This window comes from Leucopleurus acutus (assembly GCF_964270905.1).
Source record: "Leucopleurus acutus genome assembly, chromosome: 7".
Classification (NCBI taxonomy): Eukaryota; Metazoa; Chordata; class Mammalia; order Artiodactyla; family Delphinidae; genus Leucopleurus; species Leucopleurus acutus.
The window spans coordinates 49567343-49593862 of record NC_139150.1 but is presented as its reverse complement, the minus strand read 5'-3'; the positions used below and the strand labels follow the sequence as shown (position 1 = coordinate 49593862).

The following is a 26520-nucleotide window of genomic DNA, read 5'->3' as shown; positions in this document are numbered from 1 at the left end:
TTATTTATTTTTTATACAGCAGGTTCTTATTATCTATTTTATACATATTACTGTATATATGTCAATCCCAATCTCCCAATTCATCCCACCAGCCCCCACCCCCACCCCCCGCTTTCCCCATTTGGTGTCCATACGTTTGTTCTCTACATCTGTGTCTCTATTTCTGCCTTGCAAACTGGTTCATCTGTACCATTTTTCTAGATTCCACATATATATGTTAATATGTGATATTTGTTTTTCTCTTTCTCACTTACTTCACTCTGTATGACAGTCTCTATGTCCATCCATGTCTCTACAAATGACCCAATTTCATTCCTTTTTATGGCTGAGTAATATTCCATTGTATATATGTACCACAGCTTCTTTATCCATTCACCTGTCGATGGGCGTTTAGGTTGCTTCCATGACCTGGCTATTGTAAATAGTGCTGCAATGAACATTGGGGTGCATGTGTCTTTTTGAATTATGGTTTTCTCTGGGTATATGTCCAGTAGTGGGATTGCTGGGTCATATGGCAATTCTATTGTTAGTTTTTAAAGGAACCTCCATACTGTTCTCCATAGTGGCTGTATCAATTTACATTCCCACGAACAGTGCAAGAGGGTTGCCTTTTCTCCACAACCACTCCAGCATTTGTTGTTTGTAGATTTTCTGATGATGCCCATTCTAGCCGGTGTGAGGTGATACCTCATTGTAGTTTTGATTTGCATTTCTCTAATAATTAGTGATGTTGAGCATCTTTTCATGTGCCTCTTGGCCATCTGTATGTCTTCTTTGGAGAAATGTCTATTTAGGGCTTCTGCCCATTTTTTGATTGGGTTGTTTGTTTTTTTAATATTGAGCTGCATGAGCTCTTTATATATTTTGGAGATTAATCCTTTGTCCATTGATTCATTTGCAAATATTTTCTCCCATTCTGAGGGTTGTCTTTTTGTCTTATGGTTTCCTTTGCTGTGCAAGACCTTTTAAGTTTCATTAGGTCCCATTTGTTTATTTTTTTAATTTCCATTACTCTAGGAGGTGGGTCAAAAAATATCTTGCTGTGATTTATGTCAAAGAGTGTTCTTCCTATGTTTTCCTCTAAGGGTTTTATAGTGTCCAGTCTTACATTTAGGTCTTTAATCCATTTTCAGTTTATTTTTGTGTACAGTGTTAGGGAATGTTCTAATTTCATTCTTTTACATGTAGCTGTCCAGTTTTCCCAGAACCACTTATTGAAGAGACTGCCTTTTCTCCATTGTATATCCTTGCCTCTTTTGTCATAGATTACTTGACCATAGGTGCGTGGTTTTATCTCTGGGCTTTCTATCCTGTTCTGTTGATCTATATTGCTGGTTTTGTGCCAGTACCATATTATCTTGATTGTAGCTTTGTAGCATAGTCTGAAGTCAGGGAGTATGATTCCTCCAGCTCCTTTTTTTCCCTTCAAGATTGCTTTGGCTATTTGGGGTCTTTTGTGTCTCCATACAAGTTTTAAGATTTTTTGTTCTAGTTCTGTGAAAACTGCTATTGGTAATTTGATAGGGATTGCACTGAATCTGTAGATTGCTTTGGGTAGTGTAGTCATTTTCACACTATTGATTCTTCCAATCCAAGAAAATGGTATATCCCTCCATCCGTTTGTGTCATCTTTGATTTCTTTCATCAGTGTCTTATAGTTTTCTGGGTACAGGTCTTTTACCTCCTTAGGTAGGTTTATTCCTAGGTATTTTATTCTTTTTTTGCAGTGGTAAATGGGATTGTTTCCTTTTCTTTCTCATCTTTTGTTGTTAGTGTATAGGAATGCAAGAGATTTCTGTGCATTAATTTTGTATCCTGCAACTTTACCTAATTCATTGATTAGCTCTATCAATGGTGGCATCTTTATGAGTATCCATATATAGTATCATGTCATCTGCAAACAGTGACAGTTTTACTTCTTCTTTTCCAATTTGTATTCCTTTTATTTCTTTTTCTTCTCTGATTGCCACGGCTAGGACTTCCAAAACTATGTTGAATGATAGTGGTGAGAGTGGACATCCTTGTCTTTTTCCTGATCTTAGAGGAAATGCTTTCAGTTTTTCACCATTGAGAATGATGTTTGCTGTGGGTTTGTCATATATGGCCTTTATTGTGTTGAGGTAGGTTCCATCTATGCCCACTTTCTGGAGAGGTTTTATCATAAATGGGTTTTGAATTTTGTCAAAAGCTTATTCTGCATCTATTGAGATGATCATATGGTTTTTATTCTTCAGTTTGTTAATATGGTGTATCACATTGATTGATTTGCGTATATTGAAGAATCCTTGCATCCCTGGGATAAATCCCACTTGATCATGGTGTATGATCCTTTTAATTTGTTGTTGGATTCTGTTTGCTAGTATTTCGTTGAGGATTTTTGCATCTATATTCATCAGTGGTATTGGTCTGTAATATCCTTTTATTGTAATATCTTTGTCTGGTTTTGGTATCAGGGTGATGGTGGCCTCATAGCATGAGTTTGGGAGTGTTCCTTCCTCTGTAATTTTTTGGAAGAGTTTGAGAAGGATGGGTGTTAGCTCTTCTCTAGATGTTTGATGGAATTCACCTGTGAAGCCATCTGGTCCTGGACTTTTGCTTGTTGGAAGATTTTTAATCACAGTTTCAGTTTCATTACTTGTGATTCGTCTGTTCATATTTTCTATTTTTTCCTGGTTCAGAAGTCTCTGAATTTTTCTGTCAAACAGTAAACTGACTTTTTAAAAAGGACATTAGTCAACATAAAATAAAAAACACAACACTTTCTACTTTTATTTCTCAGAGAAATTTATCCTTCTTTGGCCTTCCATGTCAAACTCTTATCTTTTTATTAAATCTAACTGTGGAGATGCTTCTAAGTTAGGTCAGTTTTGCTATGGATTGAATTTTGAAAGCACATTTTAATTTCAGCCTTCATGCAGCCAAGCACTGCTAAATTGAATAGGCTGTGGTTACGGGAACTGCAGGAACTGAGATGGAACCAAGAAATCTGTTACTGGAGAAACCTTTTGAGAGCTGACAGATTTTAAGTCACTCTTAATAAGGTCTGATAGGTTAAGGAATAACATGTTCTGGAATTCAGGAAAGCAGCTTTTCACCCTTCCTTGTCATTTGAGAATTATTTTCATTCTCACGCTACTGCAAGCCTATCAAGAAAACTGAATTGAAATGCATCTCAGTGAACTACGTAGCATAAATCTACAACTTGTGCAACAATAAAATTCTCCTGCCAAGTGGATAGGTAGAGCTGTGTTGTTACCATGCTGCTCAAAGAGAATCAGGTATGCATTTTAATTCTGTTTGCATAGAACAGAGAATAATCCTTTAGGCTTCTGTATCGGTTGCTAAAATAATATATGGTTGAGAGATTTCAGCTATAGACTCTCTTGATCAATGTTGAATCTTAATGTAATAGAAAGTTAAGTATTTCCCAAATTCTTCTATGGATCACTAGTTCTGGTGGAAGGCAGTAGTTATTATGTGGAAGAAAAAAGTTCCAAGGTTACACAAATCTGAACAACCTGAAGGAAGCTAAAATTTATAGTTTGTTTTTGTTGTTTTGTTTCTTAATTTATTGCAAGGCTTCTATGAGCCTTTAATTGTGAATTTCCAGGAGGAGAATAGAGATGAAAGATCTAAAATGTTTAGTATTCCCTTTGTAAGACATCTTTTGAGAGACAGACAAGGCTGTATCATGCCTTTTGTGGGCCCCTTCCTTCATAAAAAATATTAAAGAATACATTTTATAACTATATTGGTACAAAGATGAATATATTAATATTATATAACGAAGCATCTTCTTTGACTTAAAAATTTTTTTTGCCTCTGATTTTAAAAGAAATTAAGACATTTTTATGGGCTCCTTAAAGTATTATGGACCTTAGACATTGTATCTGCTCTAATAGGTAAGTCGGCCATACAGAGTGCTGCATAGGAGGAGTGAGTCACCACACAAAACCTACAGAATGGAATCGAGAGGCACAATATGGCATTCCATCTAAGGTACTGAGATGGTGGTCTACAGGGTCATTCCTTTCCTTCATGCTATGGGAACTGAAGAAACAAAAGGACACACACACTATGGCAAGAAAGCAGACTGTGGCAAATCTCCCTATCATTGATTCTATGTGAACTCTATTCAGAAATGTTCCCTTAAACTGAAATACTGTATCTATTTTTATGTGTTCAGTGTAAATCTACATAGGGTTAGGTTCAGTAGCTGGAAAAAGAGATTCTTAGTTTCTCATCTATGCATGTGAATCTAAACATCCACATTGGCTCATACTCAGAGCATCTTTGAGAGAGAAAGTTCCATAGCTTAGATTGATGTTACCAGCCTTTATTGTAGACAATACTTTCAATTCGTGGTTCTATTATTTATCCACAGCAAACTCTCTGGCTAGAGATAAGAGATGAACTGTATTGATCCTTACTTGGCAAACAGAGTAGGGGTAAGAAACTGTGGGTAAGGCTCATGGTGACTTGGGCATGATACCAAATTTGACTCTTTTAGCCATGCTGACCATATCACCCAAGACTGAAGATTCATCTTGAAAGATAAATTAGTAAAAGGGAATTTTCCATACAGTCAAGAGATGTTCAACTCCGGAACAGAAGTATTTTATTTTTCTACTGAGAGTGTGTTTACTCAAAGATAAATTGCCACTTTCTGGCTCAGGAGCAAAGGTAAATGGATCCCAGAAATACACAAGGTCTATATGAGAATTTAGGACATCATAAATGTGGCATTTCAAGTTAGTGCAGAAAGATGTATTATTTAATAAGTGTTATTAGGTTGGCTGACTAGACATTTGGGACGAAATAAACTGGATCTCCATCCCACTCTTTGGGATGCAGAGCATGCAAGATCTTAGCTCCTGGATCAGGGATCAAACCCTTGTCCCCTGCAGCGGAAGCATGGAGTCTTAACCACTGGACCACCAGGGAATTCCTGATCCCACTCCTTATATCAAAATAAATTCCACCTACTTCAAAAATAAAAATGTAAAATAATGAAGAGATTAAAATACTTGAAGAAAGCACAGTGAATATTATTTATAATCTTGGAGTGGAGAGGGCTTTTCTAAGCATGACACAAACCCAGAATTAGAAAGTACCAATGAAAGTACATTAACCTTAAAGAATTTCTGTACCAAAAAAATTGAAAACAAAGCATCAAAAGAAAACCTTAGAAAATTATGCATATAACATAATAAAGGGCTACTTTCCCTGATATAAAAACAGCTTTCACAAATCAACAAGAAAAAGGAAACAAATAGAAATACAAAGGACAATAAAGGCCAATTCCTAGAAGAAAAACAAATGATCAACAGATCTGTGAAAAGGTGCTCAACCTCTCTAATAATTAAAGAAATACAAAAGAACAATGGTAATATTTTGCATCTATTAGATTGGCCAAAACAAAACAAAACTTGATAATATACTACCTTGTTAAAGATGTAAGAAAACAGGCATTTTCATTATACACTCTTACTGTATAATGTGAGTATAAACAATATTTTTAAAGGACTGCTTAGCTAATAAACTTTGACCCTGAAATTTAGGAATCTATCACACAGAAATACTCAAGAGTGATGGATGCTTACTGTAAAATAGTCATACATTTCAGATATTTTTGCATTGTACAAGTATACAAAGACATGTACCTATTCAGTGTAGCATTGTTTATAATAATGATATGGTAACTGAAATGACTATCAATAGGGAACTGGTTAAATAAACTACAGCATACCAAAAAAGGAAGATTATAAATCATTAAAACAAGGGAGGCGGCCCATGAGTTCTTAAAAGGGAAATTGTCTGCAATATATTAACTGAACATTCAAGTTACAAAACAGTATGTTTAGAATGATCCCATTATTTTTTAAATGTTAGATATTCATCCAAAAATTTGGAGTAACATATACCAAACTATGGTAGAGTTAGTCACTCTTTCTATCATAAATACCTATAACATTTGAAATGTTTATAACAAGGATTTATTATTCTTATACTCAGAATAAGTAGTTCAGAAAAAGAGCAAATAAAAAAATACTGTTAGTCCATTTTAATAGACTTGTATTTTTTCTAAAAATGCTTTTTCCTCCTCAGGCCCAACTAGTCATCAGGTGTCTTATAGCACTGAAGTGCCAAGCAAGAGAATTTCTGGTCACTTTTTTTTTTACATCTTTATTAGAGTATAATTGCTTTACAACTGTATGTCAGTTTCTGGTTTATAACAAAGTGAATCACTTATACATATACATATGTCCCCATATCTCTTCCCTCTTCCATCTCCCTCCCTCCCACCCTCCCTATCCCACCCCGCTAGGTGGTCACAAAGCACCTGAGTTGATCTCCCTGTGCTATGCGGCTGCTTCCCACTAGCTATCTGTTTTACGTTTGGTAGTGTATATATGTCCATGCCACTCTCACTTTGTCCCAGCTTACCCTTCCCCCTCCCCGTATCCTCACAGACAACTTTTTTTTATATACCTGACCTCTGTATGGCTGCTAGTGCCAGAAGGAATTGGAAAAACTGTCACCATTGGCTTGAAAGTTCATATTTTATTTCTTTATTAAAGTTAGAAACCAGGAATCTGTAATGAGCACATGCTGTGAGATTTCCCTGCTGTTCCAGACATAGCAGTGATTGTTTATGCATATTATATATTATAAAAATATAAGCTAATATATTCTCCTCATAGAAAATTTGGTAAATATAAGAATTGAAAGAACAAAATTCCTCACAGCTTCTCCACTCAAAACAACTACTGTTAGCCTATACTTTTAAAAATCTTTTTTCCCCACTTCTTCATTTTTACAAGTATGTGATCATATTGTAAAAACAATTTTGTGGGACTTCCCTGGTGGTCCAGTGGTTGAGACTTTGCCTTCCAATGCAGGGGGTGTGGGTTCAATCCCTGGTCGGGGATTGAACCTGCACTGAACCCTGGTGTTTTGGCCGCATGCTTCGTGGCCAAAACACAAGAGCTTAAAACAGAAGCAATATTGTAACAAATTCAATAAAGACTTAAAAAAATTGTCCACATCAAAAAAAAAGAGACAATTTTGCATCTTGCTTTCTTCACTTAGCACATCACATTATTTTAAAAGCTTCTTTGTAAACATTTTAATGGCTAGTTGATATTTTATTATTTATCTAATAACCCCCCTGTATAGCTTGACATTTAAGTTGTTTTCAAATTTTCATTAATATAAATAATTCTTAGTGAACATCTTTATATATAAAGCTTTTTCTTTTGTTCAGGATTTCTCTTTAGGGTGATCCCTAGAAGTGGGATATCTGTATTCAAGGATGTCAAGAGTCCTTATACAAATGACGAAATTGCTTATTCTTATTTACACTCCCACCAGTAAAGAGAAAGGGTACATGTTTTATTATACTTTTGCAAATATCTGATATTATTACTAAAAATGAGGAAAACCAAAAACCTTTGCTAATTTGATAGGTATTGAAGTCTTATTTTAATTTGCATTTCTTTGCTAAGACTGGTATTTTTCTGCCCTATCTGTTAAGGTACCTTTTTGTCTTTTTGTGAATATGTGTGTGTATGTGTGTGTTTGTGGGTATGTGTACTATCTGTTTATACCCTTTACCCATTCATCTACTGGGCTCTTGATGTTTTTCTTATCAAATTGCAGGAATTCTTCATATATCAAGGGTGCTTATAAATTTTTTTTGTTTTGAAATAACCCTAAGCTTACAAAAAATTTGGAGGTAAAGTATGAAGAACAACAACATTCATTTTTTCATTTGTGGCATGCTTACAAATGTTGCCTCAAGTTCATAGTTTATCTTTCCATTGTTAGGATTTTGTTTTAATTTTAGACTTAAAATTTGAGTTTACTGGGCATTTTTTGCGGTTGATCAGTTCTTTTTTTAATTGAAGTATAGTTAGTTTACAATATTAGTTTTAGGTGTACAAAATAGTAATTCAATATTTTTATAGATTATACTCCATTTAGAGTTATTATAAAATATTGGCTCTATTCCCTAAGCTGTACATTACATCCTTATATCTTACTTAATTTATACCTAGTAATTTGTACCTCTTAATCCCCTTCTCCTATCTTGCCCTTCCCCCCCCCACCCCTCTCCCCACTGGTAACCACTAGTTTGTTCTCTGCCTCTGTGAGTCAGTTTCATTTATATTCATGCATTTGTTTTATTTTTCAGATTACACATACAAGTGAAAACATACAGCATTTTTCTTTCTCTGTCTGACTTATTTCACTAAGCATAATACCCTCCAGGTTCATCCATGTTATTGCACATGGCAAAATTTTGTTCTTTGTTGTGGCTGAGTGATATTTCATTGTATATATATACCACATCTGCTTTATCCATTCCTCTGTTGATAGACACTTAGGTTGCTTCCATACCTTGGCTACTGTAAATAGTGCTGCTATGAACACTGGGTGCATATATCTTTTCAAATTAGTGTTTTTGTTTTCTTCAGATATATTCCCAGCAGTGGAATTGCTGGATCATATGGTAGTTCTATTTTTAATTTTTTAAGGAAACTCCATACTGTTTTCCATAGTGGCTGTACCAATTTATATTACCACCAACAGTGTACAGAGTTACCTTTTATCCACATCCTTGCCAACATTTATTATTTGTTGTCTTTTTGATTATATCCATTCTGACAAGTATGAGGTGATATCTCATTGTTGTTTTGATTTGCTCATCCCTGATGAATAGTAACAGTGCAGAAAAACAAAGGATCATGAGAGATTACTACAGGTGACTATATGCCAATAAAGTGGACAACCTGGTAGAAATGGGCAAATTCGTAGAAAAGCACAACCTTCTGAGACTGAACCAGGATGAAATAGAAAATATAAACAAACCAATCACAAGCACTGAAACTGAAACTAATTAAAAATCTTCCAACAAACAGAAGCCCAGGACCAGATGGCTTCACAGGCGAATTCTATCAAACATTTAGAGAAGAGCTAACACCTATCCTTCTCACTCTTCCAAAATATAGCAGATGAACACTCCCAAACTCATTCTACAAAGCCACCATCACCCTGATACCAAAACCAGACAAGATATCACAAAGAAAGAAAACTACAGGCCAACATCACTGGTGAACAAAGATGCAAAAATCCTCAACAAAATACTAGCAAACAGAATCTAACAGCACATTAAAAGGATCATACATCATGATCAAGTGGGGTTTATCCCAGGAATGCCAAGTATTCTTCAATATATGCAAATCAAACAATGTGATACACTATATTAACAAACTGAAGGAGAAAGACCATATGTTCATCTCAATAGATGCAGAAAAAGCTTTTGACAAAATTCAGCACCCATTTATGTTAAAAACTCTCCAGAAAGTAGGCATAGAGGGAACTTGCTTCAACATAATAGAGGCCCTATATGACAAATCGACAGCCAACATCGTTCTCAATGGTGAAAAGCTGAAACCATTTCCACTAAGATCAGGAACAAGACAAGGTTGCCCACTCTCACCACTATTATTCAACATAGTTTTGGAAGTTTTAGCCACAGCAATCAGAGAAGAAAAAGAAATAAAAGGAATCCAAACTGGAAAAGAAGTAAAGCTGTCACTGTTTGCAGATGACATGATACTATACACAGAGAATCCTAAAGATGCTACCAGAAAACTACTAGAACTAATCAATGAATTTGGTAAAGTAGCAGGACACAAAATTAATGTACAGAAATCTCTTGCATTCCTATACACTAATAATGAAAAATCTGAAACAGAAATTAAGGAAACACTCCCATTTAACACTGCAACAAAAAGAATAAAATACCTAGGAATAAACTTACCTAAGGAGACAAAAGACCTGTATGCAGAAAATTATAAGACACTGATGAAAGAAATTAAAGATGATACAAACAGCTGGAGAGATATACCGTGTTCTTGGGGAAGAATCAACATTGTGAAAATGACTCTACTACCCAAAGCAATCTACAGATTCAATGCAATCCCTATCAAACTACCACTGGCATTTTCACAGAACTAGAACAAAAAATTTCACAATTTGTGTGGAAACACAAAAAACCCAAATAGCCAAAGTAATCTTAAGAAAAATGGAGTTGGAGGAATCAGGCTCCCTGACTTCAGACTATACTACAAAGCTACAGTAATCAAGACAGTATGGTACTGGCACAAAAACAGAAATATACATCAATGGAACAGTATGGAAAGCCCAGAGATAAACCCACGCACATATGATCGCTTTATCTTTGATAAAGGAGGCAAGAATATACAATGGAGAAAAGACAGCCTCTTCAGTAAGTGGTTCTGGGAAAACTGGACAACTACATGTAAAAGAATGAAATTAGAACACTTCCTAACACCACACTCAAAAATAAACTCAAAATGGATTAAAGACCCAAATGTAAGGCCAGACACTATGAAACTCTTAGAGGAAGACATAGGAAGAACATTCCATGACATAAATCACAGCAAGATTCTTTTTGACCCACCTCCTAGAGAAATGGAAATAAAAACAAAAATAAACACATGGGACTTTGCTTTTGTATAGCAAAGGAAACCATAAACAAGATGAAAAGACAGCCCTCAGAATGGGAGAAAATATTTGCAAACAAAGCAGCTGCAGAGCACAGGGAGATCAGCTCGGTGCTTTGTGACCACCTAGAGGGGTGGGATAGGGAGGGTGGGAGGGGGACGCAAGAGAGAGGGTATATGGGGATATATGTATACATATACATATAGCTGATTCACTTTGTTATACAGCAGAAACTAACATAACGTTGTAAAGCAATTATATTCCAATAGAGATATTTCAAACAAAAAAGAAAACATGGGGTATAACACTGAAATAACCAAGTAATTCCCTGCTCCCTACGTTCATTTGAAGTATATTGGAAAAAAGCATACGCAGTCATAATGATGATTTCACAAGTCAGCTAGTCATCGTTAATGCACCCTAAAGACAACTGCGCTCTAATTTGTTTTTGGCATTTTTTTTAATGTCCTAGACACAAGTGATATGTTTAAATTCTTTTCACAAATGTAGGTAATCAAATCATTGGCTTCACACAGACAACAGTTCACACCTCCACCCAACTACCACTATCACAGCAATTAAACAGGACAAATTGGGAGACTGAAGTTGAGTTTAAAACACCACCACAAGTAAAAATAAAATCACACTTAACACTCATTTTAGGAGATGAAAAGTTTACTTAGAAATTGCAAACATTTAGCAAAGACAAGACATAAACACTATTTTCCATATTCTACAGAAATACAATAATTTATAGCTGGCTTGGTACATGGTCACATGATAAAAACAAATATAATGGAAAAAAAAAGTTCATTCTACTTTTCTGCCACTTATTACAACTTAATATGTATACCAGTAAATACTGGAGGACAGCTGCATAGGCAGATTGGAATCCGAGGGCTGTTTGTTAATACATATTATTGTATTATAACAATAATATAAAAACAAAATAGGTACAGATATATAATTAACATGCAATTTAAGCTATTATTTTGAAGAAACAGGACAGAATTTAGTGAACACATTGAAAAATGTGTTGTTAATAATATGTTGTTATAATCAGCATATCATGGTATTTTACATGCATGGAAATCCTTCCTTCTTAAATAATGCTTGGCAAATTGAAACTGGTTGACCCTACTTCTAGAGAAAATTTTAAATGAAGACAAAAAAACGAGTGGACAATTCTGTTCGATGCTTTTCTAAGTATACTAAATAATTTTTAAAGTACCATAATTTCATGCCTACCTCACCATCTCCAATTTAAAGTAAAGCCATACTTTGTATTCTATGAATCTACACTGTCCAATATAGCAGCCCTCATCCACAAGTGGCTTTTTGAGTATTTAAAATGTAGCTAGTCAGAACTGAGATGCACATGAGTGCAAAATACACGCTGAATTTTGAGGACTTACTATGGAGAAAAAAGAAGGTAAAACACCTCTATTTTGTATATTGATTACATACCTAAAAGATAATATTTTTAATATATTGGGTTAATTAAAATATTAATTTTATGTGTTTTTTTAATGTGGCTACTAGAGAATTTTAAATTACATATGTGGCTCACATTTATTTCTACTGGATAGCGCTGATACAGATGTCTATAGTCATTACATCAGCCTTTGCACTTAGCATCACACTGAAAGTGCTCTGGAGTACTAACTCTCAGAACACCATAAACACACTCTGTATGTACGTTATTGCAAAATTTATTTTTATGCCTCTGCAATTACACATTTTAAGTGTAAAAAGAATTCACAAAATATTTAATCCTTAAAAAACGTCAACTAGAATATGGTTAGAGCTAAAGGAAATTCAATGCAGACTGTTATATTGGGGGAAAATAGTTTAATAGTGAAGACAATTAGTTTCTTCAGTAAAATAAGTTAGCCAAACTTATCTTTAATGCCCAGGATCTGACCTTGCACCACAGATCATACATGTAACTTGTCCATTTAACCATAACCTAAAAGAAAATCTTAAAACAACACTGATTGCAACCTACTTAAATACTCCATTTTCTGGAGAATCTTCAAGCAATGTAAATTAACACACATAACGGATTCTAATAGCAGAATATAGTAGCTAAGAACTATCCCTTAAAGTCCCTCAGTGTTAAAGTAAGCAACTACCTAGTGTCCAAGAGACGTGGATTGAAAAAAAGGTTTTTAGAAGCTATTAAAAAAAAAAGATCATTGCTCTTTTATCATTTTCTTCCCCTCCTCCTTTTTTAGTTTTTTTGTAGTAGAGGATATAAATATTTGGTATATTCATAATACCTCATCTTTTATTTTGTCCAACTCAAAAAACAAGTTAACCTAGTACATACTCCATTATTTTCCTAGGAACAACAAGCACCAAAATACAATACCAACAGTGGTGACCTCAGTCAGAAGCCAGCGTCATAGCCATGCATCAAGAACCTCGCCAGGAGGCAATGCCTAAATACGCTTGTGCTGCACACACTGCTTCTCACAGCTCAGGTTGGAATGCTTGTTTTTAAACTGTTTAAATCTGTTTGCATTAGGTAAAGTCTGTCAAAAATGCTCTGAAAGCCACAAATTAATAGACTCTGAAACGACTATATTATTCATAAAAATTTCTCCTTCATTTTGAACATGTTCTCAAAAAACAAGAAGTTATTTAATATAACTTCATACCTTACCATGACTACTTTTTCTTTTTTTTTCCCCGGTATGCGGGCCTCTCACTGTTGTGGCCTCTCCCTTTGTGGAGCACAGGCTCTGGACATGCAGGCTCAGTGGCCATGGCTCACGGGCCCAGCCGCTCCGCGGCATATGGGATCTTCCCAGACCGGGGCACGAACCCGTGTCCCCTGCATCGGCAGGCGGACTCTGAACCACTGCGCCACCAGGGAAGCCCATGACTACTTTTAAGACACTGGAAAGTAACCAAGATTTAGGGAGAAATAAACAGTACCTATACTAGATAATACTAGATATACCAATGATTGCAGAAGACTACAGCAGTTCTCTCTAGAGTTCAGCAGCCTATTAAGACATTTAATCACATTTATGAATGTGCCTTGCACAAAGAGATACTACTTAAACTTTTCACATCTCCTGTCTTCAGACCATTTCTACATAAACAGCATTTTTATTACACGTTACTAACTCCAACCTAAATAAGCCTAATAATTCATGTCAAATGAGAAAATTTTTCAGTTTCAAACATATATTACTCTAAAAATATACTCCTCAATGAAAAGATGACAACAGTCTCCTTTCTGAAAGCTGTTACTTTGATGTTAGATTAATAATCAACTAAATATTTATAAGCACCTACTATGATTGCATTCAGCCTATACTCATTCTTCAACCAACAAGAAAAAAAATATCTGCTCCAAATGCAAAATGACATTTGTGAGGGAGGATAACATATTAGCATTTCTAACAGAATGCTGTATGAGTCAATATCTGGACATGTGAAATTGTTCATCCCTATGACACTGAAAAACCTCAAATTTATTACTGATCACTTTATAAAGATAAATAAACATTTGAAGTATGCTGCATAGTACTTTGAGGAAAGTGACTGCCATACTTTAAATTAAGGCTGATTCCCTAAAGGTATGGAAGAAAAGTCAAAATGTCATGGTTTGCAAGCAACCGAAGACTTACTATAAACAGTTTACAGCAATATCTGGTTAATTCAAGCAAATGGGCACTTGTGTTAGGTTTCCAACTTTGCTTGAGGGGGCTGGTCTAATAAAGAAAACTGCCTTTAAACAGAAGCACTTCAAGCAAGTATGAAAATAAAAGTCCTTTGGATAAAATTCTTTGTAAAACCAGTATATAAGTTGAAATTCCAAATCTCATTTAAATATATATACATATATGTGAATACACACACATATGTATGCCTTAAAAGTATCTAAATTGCACTTACAATGCTGTACAGCTGTATATCTTTGCCTTGTATGTTTGAACCTGATTATGTATCTTCAGCACAGTACTGTATTTCTCCTGAAGTTAAGAATGTGGACAACGATGATAAGACAGAGATAAATAAGCTAGTTTCAACTTTCTAGCCTTTAACAATTCTGACCTGTTGAATTCCTACAAGGTGCAAGGCTTTATGCAACATACGGAACGTGTACAAGATCTGACACAAAGCACTCTTTCAGGGAAACTGAAGTTTTAAGAAGGAAAAGAGTTGTCAGTTTGAAAACCAACAGTAATCACTTTCTCAACAGAATTTCTAAAAACTGAGATTGATGTCAACTAAAGCACTCCTACCTCTGCAAAACATGGAAAATAATGCAATACAGAAGCCATTTCCGTAGAGGACACGTGTAAGAGAACATTCATAATAGAACCACAGGGATTGAAGCAGTGAGATGAACAATGAGGCAGTCACAGAGCTACTGCACTGGTAGTAGTTTATAAAAAATACTATCTATACTAAAATTTTAAGAGCTAGTAATATACTTAGCATATTTTTGCCTTTTTTTGGCCACTGAATATAAAATTTTGTCCTAAATTTACTAAATCTCCTACACCCTGAGAAATAATAACAGATTAATAAAAAGAAATGCCAGGGTTAGCTTTGTGGACCATATTATTGTCCAGAAAGCACAAGCTATATATAGCTAATATTCTTGGAAGCACAAGATTTCATCAGCAGAGTAAGCTGCTGCTCTCTATTTTTTTTTTTTCTTTTTTTTAAGTAAAGGGTTGGTTTTACAGTGTTAACATGGCCTAGTGAGAATACAGAAGTCAAAGTTGGGAGCCTGAAGTCCCTACCCCCCAGCTCCACAACTGACACAACAGTTTTCTGTTTCCACTATGAACATGACCTATTGCTGTCCGTTAGGAATACATTATTCGACAGTTCTCTGAAAAGTACTTTGGAATCTTAAGCTATATATTTTAATGAAATTACAATTAACAATTATTGGCTATCTGGAAATATGGAACTCCTATCCCTCCCCTCTCCATACCCAAATACATAAAAAGCCACATTTTAAATTTCATCTCAGTATTTGCCTCTTTTCCTCCAATATTTGAAAAGATTAAGGTTCCATTTTTCCCCCCACTCAACTATCTTACGTAGGTCTAAATTTGGGATGGGGTTCTTAAAAGTCCTTAAGATGAGGCAAAGGATTCATTTAGGACAACAGTATGGCGCTTCTTTTAGGGCAGAGTGCCACTGTTTCCCTTTAAACATGGGCTGCACAGGGTTTTTGGCTGATCTTTATGCATATGCCGTCCTCTAAATGTGAGGCTTCCAACCCCAAAAACATTAGTTGTCACTGAGAAAGAACTAATTCTTCCTGGTAGGGTGCTTAAAAATGATAACTAATGACATGCAAACCAAAGCATCCTTCCTGCTCTTATCAGTAACTCACTTAAGGATAAAATATTCCATTGGGCCATGCCTAGCAAGTGGAATAAATAAAATAATGAGTCAATCAACTGTTTAATAAAATTTTCATCCTTTGTTTTCTACCTAAATGTTAGACTTAAATATAATCTTGCTCCCCCAAAAAGAAAGGCACTCGAATGAACACAGTATATACAGTTATTTTTTAAAAGACACTGTGTGATGGTAAGGAGAATTCTCAGGGTTGATTTTTCCTGCTCACTGCCTTTATAACACTGAATTTGCCTATGCTTTCCTGTGCCTCCATGAACTTCTCTAATAAAAAGGAGTATACAGAGTATACTCAAGTACAGGGAGGCGGCAGCACGTAAAGTGCTACGGTTTGCACAGTTCTATTTGAGAAATTTACTTAGAAGACAAAAAGTTCAGTTGTTACAATGCTGCTCAAATTTTCTAGTATACTTTAGATATTTTAAAGTTTTAAAATATAATTTTCTAGTAACAAAATAACTAAGCTCACAAAAGCTTTTTGCAAAAACAAAAGTGTTTTCTTACTTCCTTTGATAAACTAAATATTTAGCATCTTCTCTAATACAGGGGAACTAAGGTAGAAATGAGATTGCTGCATAGCAAGTGGTAGTTGCATTCCTAAATTATATTTAGCCCTCATGTCAGATACCATCTTGTGCTATTAAGAGAAAAATACTAGGCTGACAATTTGTTCTCAAAAATATTAAAAGTTTTTACACACATGTATGTATGTGTCTAAATAAGCATGAATTCACATGACCTGAATATATCTAAATGACACAGCCTACCACCATATATGCTTTCCTACAAAATGCCACATAAAAATCCAAGAACTTTTGTTTGCACATCTTGTGTTACATAAGCCCTTATCTGAAGACTTAAGTGGCTTTGAGTGACCTCCTGTATATTTAATCCGATAAATAATGAAGCCTTTAATTTAAATTAGAATTGTACCATAGGAATAAGAGATATGACTCAAAAGTCTGGGCCCAGAGTTTTCAAAGAGGTAATAAAATGCTAAAACCTAGAAAAGAAAGGGTTTTGAGTCTAAAATGATTATTCATGCACAGATACAGATCAACACGTCTTTGAAATCAGTTTCCTCAGATACTCCAAGAGTGGCTATGGCTCTATTGGCAAGATCTGTCCTCCAACATCATAAGTGAATAGAAAGTAGTGTTCTTGCAAATGTTCTTCATTTTTCTATGAATTTTTAATATACATTATAGTACAGTTAATTGATATTATACAGCTGCATTTCTTGGCTGGGATTTAACAAGCATAAACAAAGTAGTTTAATGCAGGAAAAAAATCTAAATTAACTTATTCTGTATGCAATAGCTCCCCCTAAGTATCATGAAGGCAGAGTACATCATTCATTCACAATCCATTGCTCTACTCCATCAATTTCTCAATCATAACTCACTCTATGTATCACTCATGATTGATCTTTCTCATCTTCAGTTAATCATTCATAAATTTAATAAATATTTAATGAGTCCTTACAATGTGCAAGGCACACAGAATCTGGGAACACCATGTTACCAAAATAGGTACACTTAAAAAAAAGAAAAAGTCAGGTTGGGGAGGGGTAGTGGTAGAGATATTTACAGATCTTATTGCTTTTTTGCTTGTCAGTAGTATTCTTGATCCACAGGATGGCCTACAATTCTTCCAGTGAAAGATGGATGACATTTGTGTCAATCTAAATCATCTTTTCCTTTGACAATGACATATTTATAGAAAAATAAGTGAAGACTAATGAGTCCCTAAAAATAGACACATCCTTTCCACTGCATGAGCTCATTCATTCCAAGAGATAATACCACGCTACAGCTAGTGAGTTTAGATGTGAACCATTTAGGGAAAAAATACAACCATCCAGGGCAATACTAGGTTTTTCAGTGAATGAACACTTGAAAACTGCAAATGTTAGAAATAAAGCAGCACACAAAAGTCAGATATAAACAGTATCCTTTGGATATTTGTATTTTTACTCCCTACTTAAAGCTATTAGGAAGACAGGAGACCAAGATATATTAAAGGACTGCATGGCTTCATGTAAGGGTGGGTTAAGAGACTTAAAACACATGAAGGCAGTTAACATCAAAGAAGGGCAAGAGACTCTGTGGAAGGTATAAAAAGATGTGGAGCATTATCAAATTTAGCTGATGTTTCACAGAGGATTGTCTGTATTCATGTCTCAACACTCTCACATCAAAGCATAAGAAGCCCTACTACTTAATACTTAAAATGATGATACTTAAAATGATGCTTGGAAGAATGGTAATACTGAGTGAGGCCAGAATTTGGCAACATATATTAGTGGAATGTGCTAAATCTTCCATGTCATCTGTGTGTAGTCTGCCCCCCAAGCCCCACAGGTGCTAAAAATCATAAATTAATAGTTTTATCCATAGAGGTCTAGGTAGACCTTGAGGTATTTGAATCAAAATATGCTTTGTACACAAAGGGTCATAGATTTATGCTCATAATGCCAATCATTTTCTCACCTAAATACTATAAAAAGCTAAAAAAGGGTAAATTTTGCCCTAAGAGAGAAGGACAGGCAGCTTCTGTCTACAAGGACCAGTCTAGACAATTTTTTTGGTGTTCTTAAGTCTCACTTGACAGTTTGCCACTCAACAAAATCATGACATACAAGTAAAGGACCTATTATTTTCCCTTAAAGAAATGCTCCTCACTCAAGTCCAGAGTCTCCGTAACAGTGGTATAGGAGAGGTCTGCTTTTCCCTACATCTGTCTTCTCACCCTACAGGTGACCTACCAAATAAAGAGGAAAACAGGCAAAGCATAGTGGTCACACTTGTTTCTGCCACTATTACATTTCAAACACACACAAGATAATAGACAACTTCCATCATTAGGGGAACTTTTAGAGGGGCAGTTCATATTCATATTGTGTGTGTGTGTATGTGTGCGTGTGTTTAATGGGGTATGGAATTAACTGGAAACAGAGAGGAGATTATGTTTAGTATACATCCATGAAATACAACAGATAAGGAAAAATATACAAAAGTGGAGATGACAAAAAAATGGAATGGGAAAATAAAGAGAAAGGTGTGTGGAAAGAAGAAATGCAAAGCATTCTTTCATATTAAGACATTAGACATTACCTGGAACTTTCCCCACACCTGCCTCACCTACCTAAAAAACCCAGCCCTTATTATTGAAAAGATAAGATACAGCTAAAAGGTGGATACTTTGGTACGTTGTCCCTGATAAATTTAGTATCAAAGTTTTTAAACTGTTTTATTTTTTAAAATAAAGACTGAAAAACTAACCTTCAAAACTATTCATCCCCCCTGGCTTTTGCCAGTAAACTTTTAATAATTACTTCACAAAAACTTTATAGTTTATCCAGTGTATCCTTAATAACTTAAATTTTAAAAAGGAAGATTTTTAATGGACACATTTCTATGCATAAGCTTCCCATTTTTCATGGTGACTCTGGAGGAAAGTAAGTAGTAATAACTAAAAACAGCATTCTAGGTTTTTTTAAAATTGATTTTAATTGAGGTAAAAACAACCTATCAAAGCTAGTAGTAAAAATAATTTTCTACTACAATTACATAAACTCTTAAAATTATTTTTTTAAAAAATAACCATTTTTAAAATGGACTATATTGGAAGCATGTTGTTCATATAAATTCCAATACTTCTGACTTTGGTTATGTTGGTCTATGACTTGAGTAGAACATACTAGAGAAAGAGAAATGGTGTGTATTTTCACACATCCATCCATCTGGCCATTTGATTCTCAAAACAACAATTAGATCAAGTAGTTTTGAATTTGTATTGTTCTTAAGCTAAACTACAACATACATTTTTAATTTAAAAAAAAAAAACACTAGCCTATGCAGCAACCACACTGAGGTGGGTTGAGGTGTGTGTGAACCAATCTGGAGAACCAAATGAGAAAAGCCTCAAGTACAGGAATATAAAGGATGAGAAGTTTAAAAGAAAAAAATTAAGACTCACTGTTCAGCAGGAAGGAACTACACAATTATTTTATCCCCAAAGGAATGCCAGTTCTTAACAAAATAAATAAAATGAAAGATTTACTATGGACTTTTAACCTAAAGATGAAGCACATATAGTTAGACAATAATAGCAAACAGTTCATGCAACTATGTAAATAAGAAAGGAAAGCAATATTGCACTAAAAGGGGAACCTTGCAGGACTAATCCACCTCTTTCATTGACTCAATGTAACCAGCCATTTCCTGTATGCATTGGCAAACCTGGCCTGCTCCACGTTCCGGCAGGTGGACAATACTTGATCGATGAACCTGTGCTCCATTTCCAGGCCCAGGGAGTCTGGAGCAGGGGTCCGCTTCAGGCGTTTGGTTTCCTGGGAATAGCCTTGCTTGCTAGAGTCACTGAGTCCATCCACCTCCATTGCCTGAGATGTATGCGGTCCTGCTGGGATGAGGTGCAAGTCACTCAAAGTCCCCCCTGGGCTGTCTGCAGGTGACAACTGGACCACGCTGTGAGGAAACCTACCATTTAAGTGATGCTGAAGGTAGAAAACATGCCGCCTGTGAAAGAGGAGGGTAAGGAAGAGAATAGAAAAAGAAAAATCACATCACAAAGTCAAGCTTTTCAGAAAAGACAAAAAAGTCAATAATCTTAAAACATACAGTACTCAGTTCAGTGCCCCCTTCGTAACCCAGAGCTATCTGGGGGAAGGAGGAAGAATAGTTAAGATGTAGTCTCTGGGTATTTGGACAGAGCCTCACAAACCCAGATTACTGGTTTGTGAGAATGAATACTACCCCGAAGGTGTTTAAAAAAAATGGACTGAGATGATGACAATCACTTGGTGTTGTTACACCTGTTACTATAATATGAAACTAGAAATGGGTCTTAGCTCAATCTCTGCTATAAGTTAAAATATAAAACAAAACCAAAAATTAACCTCATTGATATCCTAAAAGACAAGTGATTTTCAGAAACAAGAGAATTAAATATTAGCTCCTCTAGAGGCTTAGTGTATGGCCTCTATCCAATACTTTCTTTAATAAGAACAGAACTGCTGTGGTTGGACTTATTATCTTAGAAACCCTCTGAATTCTCCCCTAAATCCAGCACTATAGTCTTATTAAACACCGACATGCAGTAGGGATGTGCTGGGCTCTGAGAAAAGTATGTTAAAAGACACAGTTCCTGTTCTTCCTCTAAGGAGAGTTCTCCTGCCCTTAGAATCATCTGGAGTTATTTGTTAAAAATGAAGATCCATGTGCCTAATTTCCAAAATTTGTGACTCAAAGGGGTGCACATCTCTGTACGAAATAAGGTAAACTACCTTAGGTAGTTTCTAGGTTGTTATACTTCATCATTCATATTAATAACTCTAAGCCCTTAGAAGAGAATTCTATTCATTTTCCCAGCTTATTTGGGAGCAGACAAAGGAGCATATAACACCCATTTTACAGAGGACAAATCTTAAAAGGGCTGATAAGCTGCTTAAGGGCACTGAATCAGTAGAAAATATAATTCATTCCTGTAATATACAGGTCATCCCAACTGTCTCTTCTCCCCACTCCAAACTCCAATTAATCTTTATATAAACAAAGAAAGTTTCTGTTCTAATGATCTAGCTCTCTCTCAAACACAAATATAATTTTTAATATTCTTTGAGTCTTGCTATTAATGTGTCTAAATATAAAATAGCAATAAAAAATCGGTAACAACAAAACATGCAAGATCTATCTTCTCTCCTAAAAATGTGTAATAAAAATGTTTTGTTTTTAAGGGAAAAAGAAAATTTTGTATTTATGAAGATGCCAAAGAGGGGGACTGTCTTCCATCTTTTAATATATCTTCCAAATATATTTAGACTGGAAAAAGGGAACAAATCACATTTAACTTAAAAAATACACAAATATTTAAAATGCCTACCTCCTGCCTAACACAGGCAACTCTTTTGTCTACAAACAGAATCCTGTAACTTGAAGTAAAATTGTAGATATAATGCCAGAGATGCCTCCAACTAAATGATAATCCAAAATAAATCAATCGGGGGTTCCCATACCTGGATTTCATTTCAACATGAAAAGTACAGTCAAAGGTTCTTAAAACTCAAGTTATGAGGTTGCTAACCCTCTTTCACTCCTTCCTAATAATCCTGATTCACTCCCAAAGTACATATTACTTTAAAAAAGCAAAAAGTGTCAAGAGATTATACTTAAGGTAAAGTAATCTGCAGGCCATCACGGTTGGGAAGAACAATAAAAATGTCTAACTATTCTCAGGGTCTAATCAATGGTCTCAGCCCTGACTGTGCATCAAATTTACCTGTCAGGGTTTTTTCTTTATATTTTAAAAAACAGATGGCAGCACTCCATCCCAGATATGCTAAGTATCAGGATCTCCAAGGAGGGAGTCCAGAAACTTTCTTTAGTTTGAAAGTAACACACCTTATTCTGTGGCACAGTCAAGGATGAACACCACCACCTTTAGCCGTTGGCAAAGATCTGCATGAGGAACTTCATATTGATCATGACCATGAGGAGGAGTATATGGTAACACAAACTCCTCTGAAGCACTCAAGCAAAGTTCCACAATCAGATTACCATATTTACCCAAGTAGGCACGAGTCAGATGTAAGACCTTCTGTAGCTCTCATAAGGACACACACAGTTTTATAGATCTTCCTTTCTCTTACCTATGACACCAAAGGGTTTCATGTCCTGGGTAGGAATCAATAAGATCAGTGCTGAATTCAACTTCTTCTTCTAGAAGATGGGGAAGATTTATCCTTGATTCCTCTGCTGAAGCCACTGCTTCTTCATCTTTTGGAAGAACTATAGCTGGCTCACTTCTCAACGTATTTTGCTCCAATACAGAACCATCTGTCACAGTTTGGCTAACCAAAGACTTTAATAAAAACTGGCGGTAGTGAAATCCACTGTGGTCTGAAACATGCATGGACGCCCAGTGTTTAGTAGAAGATAGTTCATCAAGAAGAATCTTGTAGGAAGAAAAAAGGGAAGTGAAATAAGGAATTGCCAAAGGTTTTACTTTCTCCATTAATGCTTTGGATTTCTCTTCTGATTCATTTCTTGTTTTGACAACACCATTCCTACCAATATTTTGTATATAATGCCCAACACAGTGTTGTCATTTAGTGGAAGCTTGCACTTAGTGGAAGCTCAGTAAATTCTAATTTTCCCTTTCTTTTATAAAGTAATTGATTTTTTTTTTTTTTTTTTACTGCCGCAGAATTTACGGACCTTTCCCTAGACTTTGATCACATTCTGACTGGCACACACATAGAAAAGACAGATTCTAAAATAATGATAGACATTTGGGTGTTCATTTTCAAGTAATGCTTATATTGAAGGAAAAATATAAATTCAGAGATCACTTTGATGGAAACTTTCTTTTGCATTTAATGAATCTGTATTATACCTAACTTACTATTTGTTCAACAATAGACTCAATGTAATTATTTCTTCTTCACTGTAAGTGTCATCAGGGCAGAGACCATGTCTGTTTTGTTCACTACTTAATTCTAAGGGTTTACTACAAAAACATGATGCAAGAATAACAGGAATTTTCAAGTGCTCATGACTTTCACTATCTGTCTCAAACTTACTTAACATCAATGATAAATGGCCTTTTTAAGTAGGTAAGACAAAATTCAGCAGTGAATTCTTTAAATCTGCAAACTAAAGAATTTCAAATGGAATGATAAAAAGAAAAGCAGCATTTATGAAAAAATAAGAGTGGGATTGCTGGATCATATGGTAGCTCTATTTTTAGTTCCTTGAGGAACCTCCATACTGTTTTCCATAGTGTCTGCACCAATGTACATCCCCACCAACAGTGTACTACGGTTCCCTTTTTCCTACATCCTTGCCGACATTTGTTATTTTTGATGATAAACTTTTTGATGACAGCCACTCTGAGAGGAGTGAGGTGGTTTTCATTTGCCTATCTCTGATGATTATAATTTCAAAACATTTTCATCCTCTCCAAAACAACCCCTATTCCTATTAGGAGTCCTCTAATTCCCCATTCCCCCTATCCTCTGGCACCCACTAATCTGCTTTGCTTATTCTGAATATGTCATATAAATGGAATACTACTTTCAATCAGCATATTGTTTTCAAGGTTCACCATGTTATAGTATTTATCAGAACTTCATTCCTTTTTTATGGCTGAATAACAGACCACTGTATGGATATACCATATTTTGTTTGTCTATTCCTCAGATACTGGACATTTGGGGTATTACTTTTTTTTTTGGCTTTTATGAGTAATGCTGCTATGAACATTCTCATACACGCTTTGGTATGAACATATGCTTTCGATATTTTTGGATATATACCTAGCAGTGGAATTGTAGGGTCATACATGGTGTTTCTATGTTTAATTTTTTGAGGAAATGCCAAACTTTTCCCCAGTGGCTGCACTGTTTCACATTCCTACCACCAATGTATAAGGGTTCCAATTTCTCTACATCCTTGTCAACACTTGTTATTGTCTTTTTTATTTTAGTCATCCTAGTTGTGTGAAATGGTATCTCAGTGTGGTTTGATTGGCATTTCCCCAGTGGTTAATGCTGTTGAACATCTTTTCATGTCTTTCTTGGTCATTTGTATATCTTTTTTGGAGAAATGACCCTATGTGCTTTTTCAGGTGACACACGGTATCAGCTTTCAATTGGCTAGTAGTAATGAACTCTGTTCAACTGTGACTGTTTCCTTCCACCCCACCCTCAAATTAGACTATTTTAAAATTTTACTTCAGTGTATGTCCACTGAAATACACAAACATTACAGGGAACAAAAAATAGAAAATTAAAACCTCTCATAATTCTACTCCCTAGCACTGGTAAACATTCTTTATTCTCTAACCTTTTTTTTTCTGACTAGAAAATGCATGCTTATAGAAAATATAAGAAAATATATCTGTAACAGCACTGTGTTTGTGTGTATAAATATCTGTTGAGCACTTACAATATGCCAGGTACTGTTCTAAACACGTTAAATAGCATTCAATGCTAATAACATAAAAAAAATTGTAGTAGGCCCATCTCTTATTTAGTTTTATATCCTTAACCTATAATGAACATTTTTCTTTAAATAATCTTCTAGAATATAATTTCTAGTAGCAATAAAATATTCCACTTTGTGATGGACTGTAATGTAACCAATCCCTTGTTACTAGAGGATTAGGCTGTTTCCAGTTTTTCACTATTATAAACGGTATTTTTATATACCAAACTCCCATATTTAATATAACAGCCAGTGTTTATTGATCAATTAGTATGAGCACTTGTGATAGCCACGTTATGTAGATTCTCCCACTTAATTTACGTCCCTCGATGAGGTAGGAATTATCATCATCCCCAATTTACAGATGAGAAAACGGAAGGTTAGAGAGGCTAAGCAATGTTCTTAAGGCCACACAGCAAATTGGTGGGAGAGTCAAGATTCAAATTACGTCTGTATGACCACTGAGTGGAGCCTTTAATCACTATATCATACTGCACCTCCCATTTTTTCTTTAGGATGAATTCCTAGAAGCAGAACTGCTAGATTAGAGATAACACACATTTTGCGGGGGTAACATCTGGTAAATGCTGCCATGTTGCCCTTTGGTAAGATTATACCAATTTCTACAATGCTTGTTTTTATACCCTTATCAGTGCTGAATATCAGCACTTTAAAAAATCATTTTCAGTTTTCTAAGTAAAAAAATGTCACTCAGTTCATATGTATTTTTAAGCTGCTCTAGACAACTGGTACTTTTGTGATTACTTCCTCTAACAGGCAAAGCATAGTACATGATCTCCTAGCTGGGCCCAATGGCTTACAAGAACAGAAAGCGGATTTTGTAAATTCAGCGCACTTCACTGAGAGTGAGAGACAGTGGCAGTGGTGACAGGAAGAGTGCCAAGTCCCCCCAAGGGCAGAGGAGGGCAGACTGACAACATGTGAGGCTAGCAGTGGACCAGGGCAGATAAGTCAACACATTACTAATGCGTTGTCATCTTCAACAATGGATGGTCTCAAGGAACCAAGAATTTCACCTTGGCCTCATGTTTCTGATTTATGGGAATGCCACTTTAAAAGGTTCACATAAAGGCAGGAAAGTTTCCAAAGACCTCTCAGCTTACCTGGACTCTGCCTTCCTTTATCCTCAACCCTCCCCTTACCTCTTTCCACCTCCCACAGGATACCAAGTTGTGGAGCGGAGATGACTGGTTTTAAAGCACTCCATATCCCTCACAACCCACCAGATAACTTGAATTCATTCCTCCCGACACCCCCACAGTGTAGCATCCCTCCCTCTGGCAGCTGTTTCCAATGAGCCCAGTCTGGATGAGGAGCCATTTCTGTGATCCCACTGTACCCGAAGATTCCCTCAGTTCCTGCAAGTGTCACACTGCTTTGTAACTGTTGGTATGTGTTTCTTCAACTAGATTTTTCAATTTGTTGAGAGCAAGCTTTTTGTCTTTATGCCTCACCCAGTGTATACAACAGTGTCTGGGAATGATAGGGTTTCACTACTTTTTCATGAATGAATTGCACTGAGTTGACCTAGCAAATTGGTAGGCAAGTTTCATCT

General features: G+C 35.5%; 1 protein-coding gene across 1 annotated transcript in view; it reads right to left on the bottom strand.

Moving 5' to 3' along the window:
* Positions 1–13213: 13213 nt before the first annotated feature.
* The window catches only part of PTAR1 (protein prenyltransferase alpha subunit repeat containing 1), a 46032-nt gene continuing 32725 nt past the window's right edge, over positions 13214–26520 (bottom strand). Inside the window, exons 6-7 of the mRNA XM_082843122.1 lie at positions 22607–22911; positions 13214–20477 (exon numbers count right to left, since the gene is read on the bottom strand). Of these exons, the coding sequence (XP_082699248.1) occupies positions 20135–20477; positions 22607–22911 (648 nt within the window). The 3' untranslated portion in view covers positions 13214–20134. The remainder of the gene's footprint in view (positions 20478–22606; positions 22912–26520) is intronic.